The sequence below is a fragment of the Thamnophis sirtalis genome, unplaced genomic scaffold (genome assembly GCF_051295495.1).
Source record: "Thamnophis sirtalis isolate CommonGarterSnake01/CBP01778 unplaced genomic scaffold, rThaSir2_p1.2 scaffold_3, whole genome shotgun sequence".
Taxonomy (NCBI): Eukaryota; Metazoa; Chordata; class Lepidosauria; order Squamata; family Natricidae; genus Thamnophis; species Thamnophis sirtalis.
This window is the reverse complement of record NW_028261383.1, coordinates 72,605,151-72,631,541: the sequence shown is the minus strand read 5'-3', so window position 1 is coordinate 72,631,541 and position 26,391 is coordinate 72,605,151. Positions and strand designations below refer to the sequence as shown.

Here is a 26,391-nt window from a genome sequence, read left to right as displayed (position 1 = left end):
GTTTATTTTGGTTATGAAAGTATCTTGGATAAAAAGAGCTCCCATTTGTGCCTTGTCAGCCTAAGGACCAAAAGTATTGTGCTGCTTTTCATTTTCTTGAAGGGAAGATTTTATAGCTGAAGGAGCTGAATTTCTGCAGACACCAGGGCAGAGCAGTGCCTTCTCTTCAAGGAAAGGAATTATTTAAGGAGGCATCTAACGTGTGTCCTTCTTAACTGCCTCTTTTCTCTGAAATAGAGCAGCATACAGTCTTCTGTTTTTCTTTTCTGCAGTTGGAGTTTAAATGGCAAACAGAACCTACTATTAGATTAGATTCCCAGGTAATGTATTGCATCTACATATTAAATTACTATTTAAAATATGGGAGATTGACTTTCAATGTGTGTTTGTGTGTGTGTGTGTGTGTGCGCGCGCGCATGCGTGCATGTGCGCATTAAAGAACGAACGTAAAATGTATTTGCAGAAAGTATATTGCATTTAATTTCATGAAGCTTAACTGATATGAATGAAACCAATTCTTTTTACATTGGCATAAGTGTAATATGTACATTTGTAATATGTACAAATGTAATAAAAAGCATTGTTCATGAAGTTTTATGAAAAATGCTAACGTCTTAGCAATTCCTTAACAATACTTTTTAAAGCTATGTTCATAGCTATGAATTTCAATGGCATGGGATAATCAATAAAAATAACATTGTGTTAAAAATCAACTTCTTTTTTCCCAAATGCATTTGGAAAAATTCTCTTTTTACTGTTTGGAAAATAGTCCATTACAATATGGGTTTAAAAGAGTAATTTGAGATGAAAGGTTATCTGGATAAATTGATAATTTCCCCTGCCCTTTTCTCATAGAACAAACCGTAAACATAATGCAATTACCTGGGAAAATAGTCTATTCCTCTCTCATATCACCTTTAGTGTGTGGCATATGCAATATGCAGAATATACTCATGCAGTTCGACTCTGCCAGATGTAACTTCCTTAATGCAGTCCAAGAGGAAGCAGCCTCTTGTTCAGTATATATCCACCCTTTATTGGCCCCCATCCCTCTTTTCTGAACATAAAGACTGATTCAGTAGATCCAGACGATGCTTTTCATGATCCAGAAATAGTAACTGCTATTACCATGCTCATAGCTTTCATCGGGAGCATATGATGTGCAGTATTTGTGTGGAACCTATCCTTCTTATACCTTATACAGAAGGTAAGCCTTAGACTAAACACCATAAGAGGCACCCACCCTATATTTTTTAGGCTTTTAAATCCAGTAAGGGAACAACAAACATAATTTACAAACATAACCAAGGCAAAGTATATACAGCATGGCTTTTTGACTTATTTCTACCTTCTTTAGTAGCAAAGGATGTGGGCTGTGTCTGTGCTCTTCTGTGTAATGAAATATGTTGCAATTCTTTGTGTTTATATGTGTATGCACTATTTCTCCCAAGAACTAATCAGAGTGGGTATATATGTGTAGCATCTATGTATGTATATTTCACTCTCCTCTCATATTCTGCATGTATGAGTACATAGGAAGCCGTGGGAAGGGCTCCATATGAGCTTGTCTGGATCATATGACTGAGGGGGAAGGGTGGAATAAGCAACATACCATCTGATTGCCTAATTTCCTTTCCCATAGGGAAACATTAGAGCAAATTTTCTGAATTTATTTTCTCTACTCCCACAGCCTGATCCAGCTCGCTGATTTTGCTCTGTTCTGAATTTGGAGAATTATCCTGCCGATTGACAGACAGAGAGACAGAATCCCAAGTTCTTTTACATAATTACTTTTCAACTTTTCCTTGGGTTGGTAAGAATAAAAACTACCAACTTTTGCCCTGAAGAAAACTTTTGCTAGCCATTTTTAATATATAGCATAATTATAACTGCTGAAATGTTACACAGCTTTACTTTAATAAACAGGATATTAACAGCCTTATGTCATTTATAATTCACAACATGTAGTCTAAACTAAGAGCCTTCCTCACACAAAAAAATCCAATTGTTTATAAAAGGAAGCCAAAGAACTTGTCTTTGTAGATGACAATGCGACATTCACATAGAATAAACTTGCAACAATATTTCATTTATTAATCTCTTTAGATTAAATTCAAAGAAATCATCTATCTATATCATTTAAGTATTAGTTGTAGTAATTAATTTCCAGTCTTTCTGATTATTCATTAATCCAGTGTAAGAGAATTGTACATCTCTCTTAAAGCAGGGTCCCCAAACTGTGAGCTGCGGCCCACTAGTAGGCCGTGAGTTGTTTACAATCAGGTCGCGGAAACAGCAGAGCCCTTAACCACGGTCTTCACTGACATGCTTAATAAAACAAAATGTTTAAGGGAAATTGGAAATCATACCTTTAACTATAATCAGATTAATATGTCATTCCATATCTTCACAGGATATGCCTTACATGTTTACAATAAATGTTTGTTGAGATTAGTCACTGAACTAATATTTCTAATTATCGTAATTCAGATCTGGAATTATGCTAAACCAATTTTCTTTTTCATTAATCAACCTCACCTTGTCGAGAAGGGCAGCATACAAATTTGATAAATAAACAAACAAAATAATAAACGTGGTTCAAACAGCTGGCTCACATCTAGGTCAAACTTCAGTTTGAAACTGGAGTCTTGTCTTTCCATAGATCACCAGTGAAAAAATGAAATTCATTCCCGTCCAAATATAACAGTACAACAGAATAACAGAGTTGGAAGGAAACTTTGGGGTCTTCTAGTCCAAACCCCTGCTCAAGAAGGAAACCCTATACTATTTCAGACAAATGGCTGTCCAATCTCTTCTTAAAACCCTTCAGTGTTGGAGCATCAACAACGTCTGGAAGCAAGTCATTCCATCAATTAATTGTTCTAACGCCCCTTAGTTCTAGGCTGCTTCTCTCCTGGATTTGTTTCCATCTATTGATTCTTGTTCTGTCTTCAGGTTCTCTGGAGAATAGGTTGGCCTCCTCTTCTTCGTGGCAGCCTCTTAGACATTGGAACACTGCTATCATGTATTTGCTTCCAAAGATTGCTTTATCTAGTTTATGTACAGAAGATTCTCACTCTTATATAATTTGTAAATAAAAACAAATGGTCACTGACCTTGTCTTAGACTCTCCACTTAATAAGGACCTTAATAAAAAAATAATGCACTTTTCATTTTTAATTCTAATCTCTTTAATCTTCAATGACAGTTTCCTTCTTTTTTATGCAGCACTCCAGGGGACAATGCAAAAACCAGTCCTAGTCTACTGTCTTCTGCTTGTTTATTTGTCCGTTGCTCTTGTCCAGAATAAACCCAATGAAGTGCCCGGAAGAGCAAGGCGAAGAATAATCTATAGAAGACTACGAAAGATCCCCTTAAGAAATCACAGTTTAAACAAGCAGTCACAAATTAGACCTCCAATCTCTAGGACTCCATTAATGAGTATCCCACTTACTAATATTGATGGAGATATTACTGGAGTATTTAACTCTCTTACCCAATTGGATGGCCAAGAATCCAATTATAATGTTTTGCCAGGTAAGCAGGAAAAAGTTATTTTTTATATCATTAATGTAAAAAAGAAGATTATTCCAAATAGATGAATTCTTCTCACTTAATCTTGGGTGTATCATGTATGATTTTCATTCACTGTAGAGAAATACCAAAAATCTAATAGTGGATTGGGTGCTCTTCACTTAATGCGTAGAAATAGATTTTATTATTTATTTTATGACCTCCCAACTCATACTGTGTTGATTCACAATATGAGATCTCAATAATCTAAACATTTAAACATAAACAAGTGTGATCCCCCCCCCCACTCATGTCAGAAACACCAAGGTGCTTCTGGGTTGAAAGGACTAGCTGCTGACCTTGTCATTGCCCTGGGAATGCCCATTTCATGCTCCTGGCAGGAGCTGGAGTGAAGAATGATAGCTCAACCCCCACGGCAGCTCTTGGGTCTCAAAGGCAGGTTTGCTAACCTCCTGTCCAGCATTCCAACCACTTGAGCCACCATGCTCCACAAGTGTCATTAAATTAAAAATACTAATATGCTAATGTGTATGCCAAGCGATTTTCTACTACCAGGTCATATAACTGACATTTGCATTCTCAATGGATGTGCAAACTGATTTTGTGAATGTTTCAAAGCTAATTCATAATTTTAATGTTCTGAACCAATCATCCTATCAACTATGTTGAGCCACTTGCAACAAAAGCGGAATAATATGGAAAACATATTATTTCTATCAATTTCAGTTGATCTGGATCAAGACATTAGAAACAGTCTGTTGTAAAAAATCACAACTGAGTATTCAGAATGATTCAAATATTTATATTAATGGTGTTTTCAGTTGAAAAGGCTTTATATAAATCAGAACATAATGCAGCTTCCTATGATGAAATACTTTAATCTGCAATGTTAAGTCTCTCTATGCTAATATGATGCATTTCAAAGCTAAGTCCAATATTATATTAGTAGATAGCTCAATTGAAGCCCTTAAAATGCAGGTTTTATCAGTACAGCCCATTGTACCTTACAAAACTCTTCTAGAAAGTTCCATAGCCCTCTGAAACACATTTGGGTGGTAGTGGCACATGGGGAGACCAAAATACACTTGATATTCAATGCTATCCATTCTATCACTAAAGATATACAATTATATAAAACTCTATATCTATTTCTCCAAGATATTCAAAACTAAAATGTATGTGGTAGCAACAATTTGGCTAAGCCATGTACACTAAAAATATGGTACAAAATATTTGGAACAAATAAGTATAGTTTCATTAATATATGAACTTAACTAAAAGTGAAATCATGGCTTTTACTGTAATATGCAGCAGCAATCTTCTAAATTTGCTACTATTTAATCTAATTCCAAACATTTGTATACCAACTTTTATAATATGATTGTATTAAATGATTGTATTAAATTGATAAGTACTTACTAGTAGATAATGTCTGTGATTTTTTGTTTTGTTTTGATAAGTCTAGAAATTATACAGTATCATAGTTAGCTTGGTTGAGAAACATTTTCATAGCAGATACAGAGTTATTTTAGAAAACATCAGAAACTAATCTATAAACCACAAACACATATATATTCTAAATCAATGATTCCTGTTCAAAGTGCACACAATAAATTAAATAAATGATCTCAAAGTGGAATTACATAGAAAAGGTAGGTATATAAAGCAGTTTTTTAAAATAAAAGGGCAATTAGAACACAAAAAGTATTATTGCAGTTCATTTTTAATAGTCTCTCTAAAGCTGTTCAGTTGGGAGAATTTATTTTCATATTTAAGGTAATATGCTGGCATACATACCATACCTTCTATATGAAGTATTTTAGATCCCCCTCAGGAATCATCTGAAGTAATATGTAGTTTCCTCATTTTCCCCTTGATTGTTTCTTTTTATCTGGAATTTTACCCAAAGGTGGAACTAAAACCACTAAACTCAAATAAGTTGGAGCTCAGTACTGAAACTACATCATATTTCTGAAGCTGAAAGCATTGAGGTATCTGCCAAGGATTTCATCCATAAGGTATTTTTAGTCTAGTATTTAGAGTGATTGCAAGTGAAAATCACATTGGAAAAGATCCTACTTATCTCTAGATTTACAATCAACAATCAAATGTTCAATTAAATATATTACATTTTATTAGATATGAACATATATTTTAGAAGATGGTATTTAACAACATCTTACAAGATTTTTACATCTTCCTTTCCTAACTTATTATATTCCAGGTATGGTACAATAAATATTTACATTTATAATGAGTATACCACAAGTAAGTCATCAATCAATGGATGACGTAAAGGTATTGAGTTGTATTATCTTCTTTTATAAATTTGTTATGAGAATTCTTTGAAATGAGTTTGAATCTAGGTCTAATTGTTACATTATCAACTTCTCATGTGGGATAATATTCTGTTGCATCACCACTGTCTGACAGTCTGACAATAATAGATTGCCACGCACATCAACATTTAGATAAAGCAGTAGTGAAAATCAGAACCCTTTATAATTATTTTATATATTTGTATATAAAACCTGCTTTTGGCTTCCATTTCTTAGGAAAAGAAGGACGATGCTTTGCTAATGGGATGATTATGTTTGATAAAGCTGTGTGGTCTCCTAAACAATGCGTTACATGCCTCTGTTCAAAAGGAAAGGTATTCTGTGACGAAACCTCATGCAATCCTCTGACATGTCCCAAATCTACAAAACCTGAAGGAGAATGTTGTCCTGTGTGTCTGGAGACTGGTACAGTATACTAATTTCTTATATACAGTACATTAAGTCAGGGTGGGCTTCAAAATTCTTAGTAAGGGGTTCTCTGCCTGGTTGGGTGGGCATAGCAGGCGTGGCCTAGTCGGTCTCCTGCACCATGGTGGGGGGGGGGAGATTTTTGCTGTCCCTGGCTTTAGAGCCTTTACTTGAGCCTCCGGAAGGGCGAGAATGAGTCCCTCTGGAGGCTTTCCGGTAGGCCCGTTTTTTGCCCTCCCCAAGCCTTTGCGCATACCCTGCATCCAAAACGGACTGTGTGGGGACTCCTGGGAGGGGCTGGGCCAGCCAGAAGTGGGATTTTGGGGTTCTCCGAACTGCACAGAATCTTAGCTAGAGGTTCTCCTGCACCCCTGCAAACCCCCAGCAGCCCACCCATACATTAAGTGTTATATGCCTATGACACACAGGAAGTCCTTGACTAAAACATTCATTTGGTGACTGTTTGAAGTTAAGATGATAGCAAAAAAGAAAGTCTAGTCTTTGCACTTACAACCAGTCCTTGAATTTACAATCATTACAGCATTCCTATGATCGCCTGATCAAAATTTTGGCACTTGGAAACTGGCATATATTAACAATGGTTGCAGCACTTCCAGGTCAGATGATAAACATTTGTGATCTTCCTCTCCGGTTTCTGACAAAGTTAATGAGGAAAACCAAATTTGCTTAATGACTGTGATTCACTTAACTGCTGTGGTCATTCACTTAACAACTTACCAACAAAAAAGATTGTAAAATTGGGCACTGCCCTGCCCAATTGGGCAGGAAATGGACATTCTAGTTCCAATTATGATTGTATGTTAAAAGGTACCTGTACATTTCAGGATATATTAATTTCTTAGATATAATTTGAACAGAATATGCACACAAGCATATTTCACACATGTCCTCAAAAGCTACAAGGGAATGAAAAGGAAAATAATTCAGTGACCCTTGAATGCAACTAAAATATAGTTTAGAAACTGGAATTTGTGTAAATACTATTTAATCATACCAATAACAATATTTTAAAAAATCATTCAGAATAACATATCCTCAATGGAATATAGGGTTGTCATATACATACATACATACATACATACATACATACATACATACATACATACATACATACATACAATCCCAAAATATCAACATACAGTACACATGTGTAGTGTTCATAGTATAAAGTAGAAGAATGTGGGTTGGACAGCATCACCACCAGATGGATTCGTAACTGCTGACCAACCACACTCAACGTGTAATCCTCAATGGAACTGCATCTACATGGAGGGAAATATGCAGTGGAGTACCCCAAGGCTCTGTTTTAGGCCCAGTACTCTTCAACATCTTCATCAATGATTTGGATGAGGGAATAAATGGGGAATTCATCAAATTTGCAGATGACACCAAGCTGCCAGGAACAGCCAACAGTCCAGAAGACAGGCTTAAGATACAGAAGGATCTTGACAAACTTGAATATTGGGCACTATCTAATAAAATGAAATTCAATGGTGAAAAGGGTAAGGTTCTACATTTAGGCAAGAAAAATGAAATGCGCAGGTACAGTATAGGTGGTACCTTCCTCGATAGTAGTAACTGTGAGAGGGATTTTGGAGTCCTAGTGGACAACCATTTAAATTTGAGCCAGCAGTGTGCAGCAGCTGCCAAAAAGCCAACACAGTTCTAGGATGCATAAACAGAGACATAGAATCAAGATCACGTGAAGTGTTAATCCCACTTTATAATGCCTTAGTAAGACCACACTTGGAATACTGCATTCAGTTTTGGTTGCTATGATGTAAAAAAGATGTGGGGACTCTAGAAAGAGTGCAGAGAAGAGCAACAAAGATGATTAGGAGACTGGAGGCTAAAACATATGAAGAACGGTTGCAGGAACTGGGTATGTCTAGTTTAATGAAAAGAAGGACTAGGGGAGACATGATAGCAGTGTTACAATATCTCAGGAGTTGCCACAAAGAAGAGGGAGTCAAACTATTCTCCAAGGCACCTGAGAGTAGGACAAGAAGCAATGGGTGGAAACTAATCAAGGAGAGAAGCAACTTAGAACTGAGGAGAAATTTCCTGACAGTTGGAACAATTAATCAGTGGAACAGCGCTGCCTCCAGAAGTTGTGAATGCCCCAACACTGGAAGTCTTTAAGAAGATGTTGGATAGCCATTTGTCTGAAATGGTATAGGGTTTCCTGCCTAGGCAGGGGATTGGACTAGAAGACCTCCAAGGTCCCTTCCAACTCTGCTATTGTATTGTATACAATACTTTAGTATACTATTAGTTCATAGAATACTATCGCTTAAGATATTGATCAGCCTCAAAGTCCGCATTTAAGAACAGTTTAGTGGCATTTGCTACACAGTGGTAATGATAGCATCCTTATTCTTCTGTCCCAAATCACTTTCTAAGTTTACATCTGATAGCCATTAAATAAAAGCCACAAAGATGAACATATGTTTTCATAATTATATTGGAAAACTGTAGGACTTAATATCTTACAATTCTGGGACAATAAGACATCCAATATGGAATTGATAGAACTACCCACAAAAAGGTCAATAAATGTCAATATCTCTTGCTCTTAAGAGTATTACATTACTCAGAGTATAACTGGAAAGGCATGTTTCGGTATCACCTAAACCAGGTGTGTCCGGTTCCACCACAAATCCGCGAAGCCCTTCTGCGTGGAGACATAAGCGCGAAGACTAATTCGTGCTGTTCTAAGCGCTAAGGGAAAACGCGACCCTACCGCGATGACATAATCGCGGAGGGCAAAATTGTGCATTCCCAAGCACTCAGTACCCTAAACCTAACCCTAAACCTAACCCTAACGCTAAACCTAACCCTAAACCTAACCCTAATCCTAAACCTAACCCTAAAACAAACCCCTAAACCTAATCCTAACGCTTACCTTAAATGAAGTCGGCTTTCTGCCACGGCGCCGTTTTAAAGCGCCCTTATGTTGCCACGCTGTTGTTGCGGCGGTGATGACGTCACGGCTTTAGCACCGTGATTTTATCGCCGCGATTTTGACCAGCGCGGTTTTGTCGTGCCACGGGTGTGTCCAACCTGCAGCTTCTGGACCGTTTGTGGACTGCTTACTTATAGCTAGTAATGTGGCCCCAAAAGTTTGTAAACTTTTAACATTATGATGTAATTTATATATGTACAGCATATTAACAATATTATGTATGGTTTAAGACAATTCCTCTTCACTCAATGCAGCCCAGGCAAGCCAAAAAGTTGGACTACCATGACCTAAACTTTCAGAAAATATTATTTCTTGATCATGGTTTTCTTTGCTTTCTATCTACTATTATTATAATAATAGTGGGATGCATATTTTATATTGAGATCAGAATCAAACAGATTGACTCAAAAAAAGTTTATTGGAAGATTGCAAGTTGGTTGAATTGCAAATTTTAAAAGAAAGCTATTTCTGCTATAGGAAACAATGGAGAGTTGTGACAAACTCTAAACTCCCTTGCTTTTTACCAGGACACACAGATAAGTGGAATTGCTGTCCAGTGTAATAGCTACTCAGAGGCATGGTGTGTGCCTGTGTGTAGAGAATAAGAAAGATGATATTGATAGAAATATGCAAAAACCATTACCTGGACAAAAGGGCTAAAATATGTTTTAATGCCTGAGAAATGAGATAACATGTTGAGTGGTACAGACCGATCCCTGCTTGATTAACTGTAATATGATATGAGTACAGCTCAGTCAAACTGGCATCATTCTATTATCGTAGCCCATCTTAATAAGGATAGTTTAGCTTTCTTGCAGAATTGATTTCCTAGTCTGGTCAACTTTGTGGAGTGACTGGGGAGGAAACAGAGGGGAGGTGGGGCTTTGATCACAGTTATGCTTCCTATCTTAATATTTTAACTTCACCTGTTGATGTCTCTTCAATTATTTTTGCAACATTAGAAATAATTTTATGACACATCAATATACCAAATCACACATGACAGGCATAAGTTTCGAAAAGCTCACATGTCAAAGCAAGCAACCAGACGCCCTTGAATCTGAGCCAATAAAACTTCAGCACCGGACAAGAGAAAAGAAAGTAGAGCTGAGTTACTGCAATCCCAAAGCAAATATTTCATCTTGGAATTTTGGAAACTTTACAACAGCGCACAAAACTGTACACATATTCAATCTAATCCAAACCTTAATTATGGCTGAAATCAGCACAGAGCCTTGAGGATTTAAATGTAGCTTGAAGCTCAAAATTAAGAGCTCAGCAAACTAATCTTAACAACATTGTACTAGTATCTTTGTATTAACAAAGACATGGTAACAATTTTGGTAAATTATGAAAGACAATAATGCACATGTTTATTTTGCTCAATGTACATGCAGGGTATTTTTGCACATTAACTCTGACATCCAATTACCAGCTGTGCAGCTACTGTGAGTAGCCTTTTTGTTCAGCCAGGTGCTTTTACAGCTGCTTTCCTCTGAATATTTATTATCCCATTAGCCCATCCATCAAACCAATTGTTTTTTTTTAAAGCAACTTAATGACAAAGCACTCAGAATAGTCAGAACATTTGAAACAACACAGTTTGAAAGTTTTATTGAATGTTTTGTTTCAATTTTTAAACAGAACTAATAAAATATACATGTTTTAGAGTAATCTTATTAGTAACTTTTGAGTCAGAACACTTTAAAATTATTATGTTTTGCACCTCTTGATTGTATCTTAACACATTACACCTGTTCAGAAAAATTAAAAAAACTTATGAACTTGGAATTTTTATGAGAATGTATACCAGTATCCAATCTATAAATTTTCTTTGCATGAAATATTTAGGAACAAGGTAAATTATTAGTGCAACTAATGCTAATAAGAATAAAAATTTAGGACTTTAATATTTAACTAAATATCTCATTCACATTTTCCTTCTACTTGCTCTCTCAATATAAGTATAGACAGATATAAGTACATCCAATAAAATAAGTTTATTGGATACCCATAAAACCACAGAAAATAACAAATTAGTCCAATTAATATTTCTGATCTTATATATAATATAGTTTGCATGCAATATTGATTTTGTATGCACTTTCAGGCACATTAACTATAGGTATAGCTGCAGGTACATCTGTTTTGACACATTATAAAATGACATTACGATCCTGTGTTAAATTAGCATTGACTCTTTCTTTTTTGGCTTATATTCAGTATTACCGGTAAGTACAATTTCTCAAGGGGACAGAACTGAAGTTTCTGGCGATTCTCCTGTGCCAACTAATCCGAGTGAACCAGTCTTGCATGATATGCAGACACAAGATCCAATGCAAAAGAAGGAAGGAACACTTGAAAAGAATATTCATGTAAAAAATAAAGGAAATATGAAAAAGAAGAGAATAAAAAGCCACAAACCAAGAAGAAAACATGAACATATCAATGACCAAAGGGAAGAAGAGGTGGAAACCAGATCAGAGGAAGAAAAAAGAAGAGTTTATGAAGAAGAGGAACTAAGACTTGAGAAAGAAATTAAAAAACAAGAGCAAGAACAAGTAAAGGAGGAAGAGCAAGAACAAGAAAAGGAGGAAGAGCAAGAGCACGAGCAAGAAGAAACGGAGCAAGAGAAGGAAGGAAGTGAAGAGGAGGAAGACATATTGCGTGGAGATGTGTTCAGAATGCCCCCACACTTCCTGATTCCTGAGCCTTCTACTGAAATTCCTCCTTTGCCAACTGGATGCTCTGCCTTAGAAAATACAGTAAGCTGTATTAACGCCAAACTCACACATATACCCATCATCAGAGATGAAGAGCTTACAGCCATAGAACTTGACGGTGAGGATTTTTAAAAAAATACATTTAAAAGTGTTCTTCATCTAAATAAAACCCAGAACTCTGTTCAAATGAACTCTGTTCATTGTTATAATTATGACAATATAAATACAGTAAGTTGCTTCTTATTTATTCTGTTCCTGATGTGCTCCTTTTACTTTTACTTCACTCACTGCAGAGGCATAATTATTATTTTAAAATAGGCTACCCTCTGTAGAGAGTTGAAAAGACTTCTTTGTACTGTAGGTAGCAGGTTACTGCAAAGGCAAGCACTGGGGAAGATCTTGAGAAATTAAACTCCTGTTCATTTCTTTTGTTTTCCAATGTTGCATTTGATTAAACAGTCATGATTTCTGTAGCTGCAATTTCCTATTATGAAAATTGGGAAAGGAAGGAGGATAGATCATTTTTATTTCCTGTTTGCTGTTTAATAAAGAGACCACATAAATCCTTACTAAAAAAAAATCCCAGCATAAAAAATTACTGTCTTCCCCTGTGTTTGGCTATTTATACGGTAAATTTAAAAAGAAAGAAAGAAATGATCAACACTTAGAGATAACTTTCTTAACTTTTTTTCTTTTTTTCCCCCTAGGGAATGACATAACTGAAATTCCAGATGGAGCTTTCAATGGGATTCCTAATTTAGAGAGAATTGATCTTCGTAAAAATAAAATCACATCATTTGGCATTGGCCCACAGGCATTTAAAGTAAGAAGAATCTATACAATCACAGACAAGCACATACATACACAAAGGTTATACTCAATTTTGGATGAAAAGTTAAATAATTTTATTTCTTGCAACACTAGCATAATTTATTTTCCTCTTTTTATTTTCAATATTTTAAGTGTTTTAAATAATAGCATGTTTACAATAATGATTCATATTACATAAGCATTACTGGATTGAAATAACATAATGGATCATAATTTGCAACATTTCTTTTTGGTGCCCTCGAGTCAGCCTTGTCTCTTGGTGACTGCATGGATAGGTCCCTGCAGTTTTCTTGGCAAGATTTAGAAGTGGTTTGTCATTGTCCCCTTCCAGAACTAGGACAGAGAGTGACTGGCCCAAAGTCCCCCCCTCCACTGGCTTTAAGGCCTAAAGTAGAACTAAGACTTCCAGTTTTTAGCCTTAACAACTGTAGTGAAATGTCTCCAATTTAAAACATTACAATTTTTAAAAAGTAAGAATATAAAAATGTCCTTGTGCTTTAAATAGTGCAGTACTATATTTTTGCTTATTACGGATTGCACAGTCTTTCATCTATGCCTTTTTTCTTTAAAAGTTTCAGTCATAAAATTCTATATAATTTTCCTGAAGACTTTTGTAATCCTTAAGGTGTACATCAGATTACATGTTTTTTGTTTTCTTGGCTATCATGAATTTCAAGAGGATTATATCTACAGAGAAAATGTCCTAGTTCTTTATTCCACTTTCTGACATAGGAATATGATCCAGCTCAATATAACGATTGCTTCCATTTTAACAGTCGCTGCAACTGATATCAGAATAGTATTAGGTACATCACTCCTACCCTGTGATCATTCAAAGTGCAAAATAGAAGAGAGATCACCTGGTGTACTATTTTCTATCTCTATTATGCTATTGTTATGTACATAAAAGTATTAACCAAAAGCCACTCCCTTTGGAATTTTACGTGCTAATTACCCACAGTATTATTTCTTATATTGTTTCTTTCCTATAGTTATATGGAGAGATAAAACTTTTGCCTGTTGTTCATGTTTCTCTTTGCTTTTGCTTGTCTTTTGTCAATTAACTTTATGTTTGTTGATAGTTTTATATATATATATATATATATATATATATATATATATATATATATATATATATATATATATATATATATATATATATATATATATATATATATATATATATATATACATACTTAAAGTCACAACCCCTGGTATGCCCAAGTGTGGGAGGAAGGTCACACTTCCACTCTCTGTCATTAGGCTCGTCACAAGAGTCCATCCAGACAGAATTCTGTCTGGATGGACTCTTGTGACGAGCCTAATGACAGAGAGTGGAAGTGTGACCTTCCTCCCACACTTGGGCATACCAGGGGTTGTGACTTTAAGTATATACCTCCCACCCTGGCTGGCTGACAAAAGGAGTCGTTCTCTGTAGCTCAAATGGTTAACTCCCTGCCTGGGAGGCAATAGAGCACAGGTTCGAATCCCAGTAAGGATATGGCTAGCTGATGAGAGCTAAATAGCTTGAAATAGATCTATACTAGTCTTCCTTTATTTATTTATCAGCACAAATAAAAACATATATATATATATATATATATATATACACACACACACACACACACACACACCATATATATATATATATATATATATATATATATATATATATATATATATATATATATATATATATATATATATATATATATATATATATATATATATATATATATATGGTGTGTGTGTGTGTGTGTGTGTGTATTCCAGCATAACTCTGGAATGTCTCGAGCAATTTTAACCAAACTTGGTACACAGATGACTTACTTTCTGGAAGAAAATATTGTGGGGGTAAGACACCCGTAACACCCCTCGGGGTGTGCTTTCCATTAAGATACAGCCATAAAATGGCTTCTACTTTACTGCCGTAAAATGGCTTCTACTGTACAGTGCAGTGGAGTTGCCATGGTAACAGCTTCACAGTACTCCACAAGGGGGCTCCCTCTGGTATGGGGGAAAATCCAACATTAGAAATTATGTTTGGTCCAGACATTTTACCCCTATAAATAAATACCCAGGCAACGCTGATAACCCAGGTTATCAGCTAGTAATAAATAAACATCAAGCAATATTTTTGCTACTTGTATTAAGTGACATGTGGACTTGCTCTAATCTGGCTACAAGAAATGGCTGGGAGTGTGCTCAGTATAAACTGCACTGGAAATTATTTTCAGTGATTTTCCAAAAAGTAGTGTGGATATAGCAGAGACTTATAACTAAATCCTAGCACCGGCAGCATCCTACTTACCAAACTTCCTAATTTAATTCCAAGTGCATAGTCAAGCTGAATCAGCACTCAGATGCTAGTATTTATTAGGACTTAAAACATCCTACTAGAAGAGTGTTTTTTTTCATTCCTTCAATGCTCTCATAAAGTTTTTGAAAATGGCAGTGACATCAAAATCCGATCATCTCATGCTTGAAGATGAGAAAAAAATACACTGCTGGAGCATGAAGATGGAAACATTATTTGAAAATCTAACCTCTTTGGAGATATGTCCAGAAGCCCAAGCCAGAAGAACAGATGGATACTTAAGTTTGAAATCAAACTGAGATGGAATGTGATGATCTATAAACTGATTCAAAATTGTGCTTGAGAAAGGGAGAATTGTGACAAACATATAGATACTCAGGAATGAACAATAATGCTTGTTCAAGAAATACACAAAATATATGTACCCAGATGACACACTGTTTAATGGAAAATGTTTGAATTAAATTAAATTAAAATAAAAAAATATTTAAAAAGAAAAAGAAAAACACAAATCTGAAATTATCAAGACATGAAAGTTGAATGGAACATGCTTGAATATGTCTTTGTTCAGAAGAGACTAAAACAGACTAATGTGAATCTTTCTGATGTTTTAATAAATGACTAAAAAAGATATAGTATTGTTAATCAAACTTCATGATAAATTTCCTTTGGGAATATAAATTGGAGGCTTACCCATGTGAACAGAACAGAACTACATATTTGGAATGGACCTTGGAGGTCTTCTTGTCCAACCCCTTGCTCAGACAGGAAACCCTATACCATTTCAGACAAATAGTTGTCCAATCTCTTCTTAAAAACTTCCAGTGTTGGAGCATTGGCAACTTCTAGAGGCAAATTGTTCCACAGATTAATTCTTTTAACTGTCAGGAAATTTCTCCTTAGTTCTAGGTTGCTGAATGAAGCAGAAAGGAATTCTCTGAACAAGATAAAATGGAGAAATGTTGTCTATCATTACTATAATAGAAGGGGACATATTCAAAGATAATGCTGACTTCACAGAGCTAAGACCCAGGCAGTAGAAAGATAATGAAAAATCAAGCCTCAGCAGAAATTGTAAAACAACAAAGAAAGAATATTTATGTTAGCAAATAAATGCTTTCTGTAAAGTATTTCATGAGGATACGATTCTGAATTTAAGAAGAAAATCTGTTTGGCAGGACAATGCTAGATCAAGTCAATATATTTGCAACAATTATTTGTTGAACTTGAATATCTTGAATAATCCAACAAAGGAAAAATTAATTTAGTAAATGGATGTATATAGAAAAACAATCTTAAAATGAAATCCCTAGTAAATTATAATGAAAGCAGTGATAATTTAATCTACCAATACCAAAAAATGATGTTAATGTTTCTAGATGCCAGTTAAACAAAAGTCAAGGACATCAAAGGAAGTTGGATACCAGAATAAAACAGAAAACCAGAACAAGTTGGCAAGTAAGAAGCAGAACAGGACCCCTTGGGAAAACATATGTTGCATCTGTGAATAAATCTATTACAGACAACAAAATTGCATTGCTCTTTACAAAGATCAGTAAGAAAACATAGGCGGACTAGATATCAGTAAAAAGATATGGGAGATACTTAAAAGGAACAATGGACTTTAAATCTGTGAGTTGGGAAACAACTTTGACTGGAAATCAACCACAGGATATGTTTTTTTAAATGGAGTGTATTAAAAAGTTGGATTAATGGAGTGTATCAAGAAACAAAGGATAGCAGCCCTAACATCTGCAGAAGCTGAATATTGTGCTGTGAAAAAAAGCATGCAGGAAATACATGGGGCCATACAAACTATTGCTAGACTTCAAAATTTAAAAAATGAATAAATCTCAACCATGTTATTTGAGGACAACATGTGATGTATAAGAATTGCAGACACAAAGCACTCCAAACCAAAAAAGAAATACACAGATATTGAACTGTGAAGGACATACAAGAAAAGGGGTAGGTACAACTGAACTATCGCCCAACTGATGCAATGATGGCAGCTGTGCTTACCAATCAACTTCTCAGAAAGAAGCCCTGGGACTCAGTACATGAAACCAGGACAACCCACTACAGTACAGAATGCCATTGCCAGAACTAATGCAAAGGGAAAAGTTTGATACATCATACTTCTGTGCCAAATTGTTAGTTTCATGTGAAGAAGAGAGGGCAGATCACTTGGAGTCCTACTTTCTATCACTAATCTGTCCCTATTATATTCATAAAAGTTCAAAGCTGGAATAAACCAAAGCCCTTTGGATCTGTTCATAGTAATTACACCAATATATCATGCTATGGCTTTTGGTAGCTGTACTGAGTACTGAGTGTACTTGCTCTGGTTTGGATATAGGATTGATTGGGAATGTCCTAGGTCCAAACTAAACTGGAAATTACTCACAATAATTTTCCAACGACAGCCAGTTTGAAGCAGTGGTTAAGGCAGCAGGCTAGAAACCAGGGATCAGTGAGTTCTATGCTTGCCTTGGGCCTAAAGTTAGCTAGGTGTCTTTGGCCTATTTACTTTCAGCCCTAGGCAGAAGGAAAAGGCACTCAACTTCCACAAATGTGGTAGCGACTCAAGTGCGCACATACATCCCTAATTGTTGAGTTTATTCATTTCAAAACAAATGAGAATGTATTTACCACCCAATGTTTGAATTTCCTCCCAAATTTCCCATATTGTCTTTTAATAAATTTGTTTTGTTGTGATAATTTCCCATGTTAATGTTGCATGATACCAATGCCCTACTGTTATTTTTTAGTTTATTTCATTTTTAAATCACTATCATTCATACATTGTTTAATTTAAATGTAAATTATTTAAAATTATTATGTTGCTGTGTTTTATTTTAGCATGTGTTGGCAAAGGTTCTTTGGCCATTGAATTTATTGTCTTCAAAAAGCTATATCAGCACCACACACCGCACATGTTCTTTGGACCATTGATTTAACTAGTGTGGATGAATAAAACAGGTTTACAAAATGTGTATTTTCTTTTAATGCAGAACTTGAAGAATCTGCAGCGTTTATATATGGATGGAAATACACTAGTTAGTATTCCACATGGTTTGCCACCATCTTTGGAAGAACTTAAAATAAATGAAAATGAAATCCATGTAATTAATGAAGACAGCTTTCAAGGTATTTTAAAATGTTACCTGACATTATTATCATGAGAGTTTTGAGTTTTTACCTTCATGCAAACAAAACTGAGATCTTTGATTTTCTGGGGAACAGCTTACTTTTTCCCCACTTAGATTCCAACAGTGCGAATTACTTCTTTCATTGCTATAACACAGATGTGTTGGCATCATCAAAAATTATAAGAGTGATGCAAACTGAGAATCATAGGATGAATCAGGCCTTCTACCTCATAATAGACATCATGAAAGTCACTGTTACGAGGCAATTTTTCTATCCATGAATTCCTAAAAACAGCAGGGAGCATTGTCGGATATGGGAATTGCACCTAGGTTTTATAGCATGGTGCTATATACTTGGGCTCAAAGTGGGATCCCCCAAAGTAGCTAGCTTTGGCAACTACATACTTACAAGGGAGTTCTTGGTGCTCTTTGAGCTTAGTTTTTTTGCTTGCAGACATTTTATTATCCAACTAGGTAATATATCAGTGCTAACAACACGTGGTTTGTTCCCAGTTTCTATAGCATAGCTTGCCCTGCAATGTTGGTGGACATGCTGATTTTTCCTGATCACAGTATTTTCTGTTTGGCCGTTTATCTGGAATTTTTGTTTTATTTTTAGATTTTTACATTATCTCTTGAATGTTATGTGGATGTGGTTTATCTCTATGTGTGTACCAGATAAACATCAGGAGGCATTAACCTTAGATCAGTGGTAGTCAACCTGGTCCCTACCACGCACTAGTGGGCGTTCCAGCTTTCATAGTGGGCGGTAGGGGTTTGCTGTAACTCTGCTTTATAAATTTTATAAAGTAAAGTTACTTCCCTATTTTATAAATCACCATTACTGTGGAACCAGTGGGCGGTTAGAAAATTTTACTACTAACAGAGATACAAAAGTGGATGGGAGGTATAAAAAGGTTGACTACCCCTGCCTTAGACAAACAATTAAACACAAAATTAATCAGGGAACTACCAGGGAGAAAGCTACATCTCGTTCAACCATCTGGTCAAGCTATATGAAAAGGGAACAAACCCCAAGTCACTCTCACTGATAATGTTACTTGCTTGGGTAATTAATCCTCTGCAAACAAACAGCCAAGCTCAGAGAACATCGTGGACTCTACAGTTCAATGCTGAGCTGCTTTATATTCTCTTCCATCGGATACAGCCAGCTATCTATTTATCTATTGATATTTATTATTATCTCCCAGCTATCACTGATTGAGGCCCAATTCAGTCATTTACTGGATGACTTATATATGTGCTCCTCCTCCTATACTTTCAGTGTTCTAATAATTCTAGTGATTGCTTCTGATGTCTATTGCCATGTTTTATTAATAGCTACTATATGTGGTGATCATAATGGAATGTGTGGATGATCTTGGGAAATAAGGGCAGGCATGCTGTCTAGGAAACAATTAGACAAGAAAGACAGGATCCCCCAGAGAAACTTAATGGCTCAAGCGCTTTAAAAGTGGCAGCAAAATGTTTGTAGGAAGGTGGTGTTGAAACTTAATAAATAGTAAACAATAAAATCTAGAACCAACTTCAATCCTACAGTGGGTGTTAATATAAGGCTAGTAACTGCTGATATCTGCAGCTCTGACCCAACTTTCAAAGTATTTATAAAATAGAATTACTGAAAGATATTTCATGAAGAAAATGCATCTATTTGTCTGTCTAGCTATCTAGCTATACCTACCTACCTACCTACCTACCTACCTACCTACCATCTATCAAATAGACAGATGGGGATGTATATCTAGATCCAAAATAAGCCTTCTTTTTATTTCTTTTTTATTTCTAAAGGTTTAAAAAAGTTGCTAATACTGGAATTAGAGAGCAACAAACTTAGTGAATCAAATGTCAGCCCTTTAGCTTTTCAGCCTTTGAAGAGCTTGTCATATTTGAGGCTTGGACGAAATCAGTTTAGGACTATTCCACAAGGTCTGCCCGATTCTATTGAGGTAAAAGAATTTTTAAAAATTGTTAATGTCCTTTATTTTGTAAAATTTAAATATTTGTTCAGGAGATGGTTATACATTAGTAATAATCAATTTAAGTTCTTAGACCTCTTGGCACATTAAATGTAGAACACATTCTACTCTTCATAATATCTGAAGGAAATACAGTTACTGTATTGTTTATTCTTTCCGTTACAACTTACATCTCTTACCCAACTTTGTATAAAAATAGCATAGCGGCTGTATGAAATCAGTTTTAAATCATAAAGAACAGATTTCAAAGAGCTATTTTAAATTTTAATATACCAAACCATATGATTTCACGTGTTTCTTTTTTCTACCATTTGTTTAAGTAGGAACTATATCTTGATAATAACCAGATAGAAGAAATTTCAGAAATATGCTTTAATCATACCAAAAGCCTAAACATCATTGTTCTAAGACACAATAAATTAGAAGAAAGCAGAATAGCCCCATTGGCATGGATCAATCATGAGTGAGTACAAATTACCAGCAATATTTTTCTAATGTAAAAATAAAATAAGTTGAAATGTGTAGAAGGCAAGTTTTCTACAATTGTATTGGAGTTCATAATTATTTGTTAAGCTATTTGTTTTCCTCCTGTGGTACAGTATGAGAAGAGACAATAAGGCTTTCTCAGTTTGAAATAAGATTTGGAACAGATAAACAGAAAAAGATGCATTTGTGTCTGTTTCTTGCCCGGTCTCAGTGTAAGAGGAAAATCATCTTCAGTGCCTGCTCCGATATATATTGATATATACCATAAGTAGTAGAAGAAGGTCCAGACTATTTTTCACTGAGTTTTAAAACATAAATGTCAGCAGCAAATTCTCTCACTCTTTTCTCTTTGTCATGAACTAACAAGATATGAGAGGTGAATGGTCTTGATCAGACATTTTCAAATGATGCTGTAAAAGAACTCTCAACGCCCCTGAGAAAATAAAAGAAAGGAATGCCTCTATGTATAACAGAACTTTAAGGAAGGGCCTGATTTTTATTCATATTGTAATAAGTTTTAGAGAAGGGTGAAACTGACCATTACATGAATGAAACATTCTGGAGAACTCTGAAATGTTTCATTCCTTCCCTAGAAAATACCTGGTAGCCATCTAGCAATTTCCTAGAAGTTAGAACATACAGATAGTCCTCAATTTATAACCACTTGTTTAATGAGAGTTTGAAGTTACGCTGGCCTTGGAAAAAGTGACTTGAAGCTACGACCACTGTACTACCCCTGTGGTCATGGGATTGTAATTTGGGCACTTGGAAACTGGCTGGCATTTGCAAAAGTTGTAGTATCTTACAGTCACATGTTCACAACTTGCTTTACAACCACATCAATTTATGGAAATTGGATAGAAATTCCTGGCCCAATTGTGGTCACAAGTTGAAAAATATCATGAACTATTTCTAATTTACAGGATTAGCTTCCAGAAAATTATCAAACGACTACTGGGATGATCAGATCAGTGTGATCCAGTGGATCTTTCATAGGACTTATAGAATATTGCCTGGAAAAATAGATTTTGCACTTCCCTACTAAATTTTCTGAAACTATCTGTAATAGCCCTTGGTCATCTGTAGAGCTCAGAATATTTATCTCTTCTTTGCTCTAGAATTAGCAGAAACAGTTGGATCAGAAACAGTTTCCAGGAAGAACACACAGAAACACCATGAGAAGGGAAAAAAGTTTAAACAACATTATGCATGAAATTGACTTATTGATAAGCTGAAAAACAAGCTGAGAATTGTATAAAATTGAAGTAGGGGCTAATGAACAAGGAAGAGTAGAAATTGGAAGTTTTAATTAGTGGGGATGATGTCAGAAAAGCTAATGAGACTAGTGGGAAATGCAAAATGTAAGAAAAATTAAGGCTTGAACTCTGTCCATTATAAAAGAAAAGGATTTAGTTTATTGCATAAGGTACCTAAAAATCTGTTACTGCAAGAGGACAGACTTATTCTCCACTGATACTGAGGACAGGAAAGAAAGAACAGGTTGACATTAAAAGAAAGAAGATTCCTGTTTCATATTATGAGGAATTTCCTGATAGCAAGTACTGTTAATCACTAGAATAGTATACCTAGAATAGTGATAAATTCTTCTTATTGAAGTTCTTCAAATGCTCTTGCCAGAGATGGTATGATGCAGGTTTGAGAAGAACCATTGCAATGGATTGAAACACTGAATGAAAACTCATAGGGTCCCTCAAAACTCACACATTCTACATATCTGTGAAGTAACAGGCAGTCAACACAGGATCTTGGCAGAATAAAGTTTGTATCTATTATCAAAAAACATAATATTGAAAAAAGAATTAAAACATTATTCAATCCTTATCATTGTTGAAGTTAACTAACTAAACTAAACTTAATTAATTAAAACAAAAGTATTTGAAGCACCTTCCTCAAAAATGTCAAAGGGGGAAAAACCCCTCACCATTATCCTTCAGTGTAAAAACGGAATCAAGTTAGTCAAGTTACATTATATTACTTTAGCAGAGTTGTCATGAAATAACTGGAGGAGAAAAATTAAGAAGGCAACTGAGCCTATAAATACTTCCATGGTTATCCACCCACCCCCCCTTTATGTAGCTTCAAATCTGCCAGACCCCAGATACTGGAAATTGTTATGAATAATTCGAGAACTGTGATGAGAAAAGTGTAGGTGGTACAAAAAAAATCTCTTTAGGGAGTTGAGATGTTTATTAAAAACAAATGGCTAGCAATAAAAAAGGCTAGCTGGTATTTCTTTTTGCAGTCCTACCTCCATATTAAGTAGTGCAGAACTGCAAACTTCCAGAAGTTTTTTGAGGCATGAAATAATTACCCTAGCTAATACCACCTTGATCCTGACAGTTTCATCAATATAAGTAGTTGTTCTAGGTTAGAAAGCTGCATGCTGATTTTCTTTCTGGAAGGTGAAAAGTGCAACAAAATGAAAATAACCCTTAAGACTTCATTTTTGACTATATGTCGTGAGGAATTTCTAGAACTAAGCTCTCCTAAACGTGCTACCAATTTATATCCTAAGGAAACACTTTGGGTCAGTAGACTGTTTGTTTGTAAAGAGTATATATAGGCTTTTCATTAGGGCACAAATAATTTTTTGCTTGATAATCAGCTATTATCCGTTCCTTGGATAAACTAAAAGGCAGGGGAAGATTCAAACATACTTTCTACATAAATCTTAACCTGAAAGTTCATTGGTCATTATCCATGGCCTACTGCCTCGATGGCTATAGCTGTCCTAAAGTTCTAACTGACTTCTTTTTTCCATATTACTTCATTCGTAACTGTTTAATAGCTTTCAACAAGGCTGGGTGGGAGAGTGGTATACAAACATCTGCTGTAAGCAGCTGCAGTATCCATCAGTGTCAACCAAAGAACATTAAAAACATTATTGAGGCCACATATTTTACATTTTACAGATTTGTTTAACAAAACAGAAACGAATCAATCAACCCTGGTTCTTGAATGACAATACAAGAACATTTTTTTTGCTCTTTTTTTTTTATTAATAAAATTGAAAGCTCCCATTTGGTTTACTATCATATATAGCAATAGCAATAGCAATAGCAGTAGACTTATATACCGCTTCGTAGGCCTTTCAGGCCTCTCTAAGCGGTTTACAGAGAGTCAGCATATTGCCCCCAACAATCTGGGTCCTCATTTTACCCACCTCGGAAAGATGGAAGGCTGAGTCAACCCTGAGCCGGTGAGATTTGAACCGCTGACCTGCTGATCTAGCAGTAGCCTGCAGTGCTGCATTTAACCACTGCGCCACCTTGGCTCTTGACCTAGGCCACAATGACTTACGCAACAAAACATGGAAATTTATATTTGCTATTATACATTAACCATACTTTAATCCTGCAGAATAATTATAGCTTGTTTGATTTTTTTTAAACTATTCTTTTCTTAAATTTATGTGAAGTTATTAGAGACATGGATAAAAACAAAACAGAAATAACAGAAAAATCAAACTGCATCTCCTCATTCAGATAACATACTAAGCTACAGTTGCAGTCAATAAATCAGAAAAACCTATTTGCCCATCATATTATGACAAAAAACAACCAAATTATACCCTAGAGCAACATGAACTTAGCCACACAGTTGGAATAGATGAGATTGAGTGCTTCAATATTCCTACCTTTTGCTTTAGAATGTCTGTTATCTTACTCTTTTTAACTTTTGTGTATTTTTGTCTTTATGCAGGAACTTGGAATCTATTGATCTTTCTTACAATAAATTGTATCAGGTTCCCTCCTATTTGCCAAAGTCATTAGTACATCTTGTACTTATAGGGAACCAAATTGACAGAATTCCAGGATTTGTATTCGGACATATGAAACCAGGGCTGGAATATCTCTATCTGTCATTTAACAAACTTGATGATAATGGAATAGATGTTGTGTCATTCTATGGAGCATATCACTCTCTCAGAGAAATGTTTTTAGATCATAACCAGTTGAAATCTGTGCCATTTGGAATTGCAGAACTGAAAACATTAAATTTTCTAAGACTCAACAACAACAAAATCAGGTAATCTAATGGTGTGTAGGAGATGGGGAGAAGAGTTGCTGTATAGCAGCGGTCCTGAACTTTTCTGCTTTGGAAGGGAGAAGGGATGGTTCCGTACAAGCGGCGTACGCAGCTCTACTTGTACAAGTGGTGCAAGCACGTACTTCCACAAGTAGAGCTGCGTATGCGCACTCACCCATTGCTTGCACAACCCAGTTCCAAAAAAGGCTGTGGTCTGGTAGTGGCCCCGAGCTGAAAGATAACTATACCAGTAGGCACTCAAGTAAGTTATTTTTAATAGGACAAAAGTTGAGTGGCCAGTTAGAAAGTATTGGTAATTTTAGTGGGAAAATATTGTTACCAAAATAACCAGAAGAGAATGACAGATTTGTTTAAAAATGATTTATCTTCTTCCAGAAAAGAAAATTGCTGGCAATCAAATTCCTGGGATGGAATTTGATTGCCAGCAAAGACAGATTAATCATTTGAACATGTTAAAAAAAATTTAAAATGTCCAAATACATTTACCTCAAAATACCTCAAAACTACTTTTAAAGAAAGCTGTTAGAAGATCAAACATACCAAAATCTGAATAAACATTGCAGGACACAATGTAGATGATCCTTTGTCGCAATTAGGAATCAAGTTCAAATCAAAGTAGTTTTTAGCTTTTTATGTAGAAGATTGTGTCCTGCAATGTTTATTTAGATTTCAGTATGTTTGACCTTCTAATTCCTTTCTTTAAGCAAACATTAAAAGCAAGAGCTAAGCATGCTTTCAGGAGTATTTTCCTGCTAAATCTCGACCCAATAAAGAGCAGCCATCAATTTATTTCACTACAGCTGATGAGCAACATAACAATAGCAAAAATATATAGTAAATTCCCAAATATACTGTAATTTGGAATTTTCCAAGCATATTGCTTAACTAGATGGGTCTTGTTTTAGCCTGGCTAGAAAGATTCATCTTTGCATTTCATTATGAACAGCAATATATCAGATTCTTCAATCTAATTTTTCCTTAACCGTCTAAACCTTAACAAACATTTAATTATTTATACATTTAATCAATGAGAATGTAGGGCTATGAGATTAAGCACTTTTACAAAGGATTAGGGAGCTACCTGATATGGTGAGGGCTTCCTTGCTGGCCTAAATGGCTGATTTGTCATTTTTGGACTGCTGTGTAAGGTAATGTCAATTAGCCAGAGTAAGGCACACTTTCCAGATAGCTTCAAGTTTCAAGTTTCTAGCTTGAAAATTATCTGGAAGATAATTGATGAGATTTAGTAACAAAATATAACAATTATCCTTGTTTCACTAATCCTGGTATGGTTTTACAGAACTGTCCCTTCAGAGCGAATTTGCAGATCCAGGATAAATTATGAGGAGGAAAATGATGACAGTGAAGAGGAAGAAGACTATGAAGATTCGCAGTTAGAACATCTTCATCTTGAACACAATTTTATTAATACCAGGAACCTTTCACCATATGCTTTTTCATGTGTACGATCATATTCCAGTGTGATTCTGAAACCTCAGAATATTAAATAAAATATTTTGTAATACAAAACTATTTTTATATGAAAA

The 26,391-nt window shown here is 35.3% G+C and overlaps 2 protein-coding genes across 3 annotated transcripts in view; one reads left to right on the top strand and one right to left on the bottom strand.

Annotated features, from left to right (window-relative positions):
* CENPP (centromere protein P) overlaps window positions 1–26,391 on the bottom strand; it is a 151,856-nt gene that overhangs the window by 30,582 nt on the left and 94,883 nt on the right. The window contains exon 7 of one of the 2 annotated variants that reach the window (XM_087709134.1): window positions 4,954–4,995. The exons of the other annotated variant lie outside the window; for it this stretch is intronic. Within the exon in view, the coding sequence (XP_087565260.1) occupies window positions 4,954–4,995 (42 nt within the window). The remainder of the gene's footprint in view (window positions 1–4,953; window positions 4,996–26,391) is intronic. 2 annotated transcript variants of the gene reach the window in all.
* On the top strand, window positions 1,695–26,391 carry ECM2 (extracellular matrix protein 2). Its single transcript, XM_014065326.2, has 10 exons — window positions 1,695–1,813; window positions 3,229–3,537; window positions 6,090–6,278; window positions 11,491–12,108; window positions 12,698–12,813; window positions 18,153–18,288; window positions 20,100–20,257; window positions 20,611–20,750; window positions 24,497–24,823; window positions 26,145–26,391. Exons 2-10 carry the CDS (start codon window positions 3,243–3,245, stop codon window positions 26,353–26,355), a joined length of 2,190 nt encoding a protein of 729 aa, XP_013920801.2. The 5' UTR covers window positions 1,695–1,813; window positions 3,229–3,242; the 3' UTR covers window positions 26,356–26,391.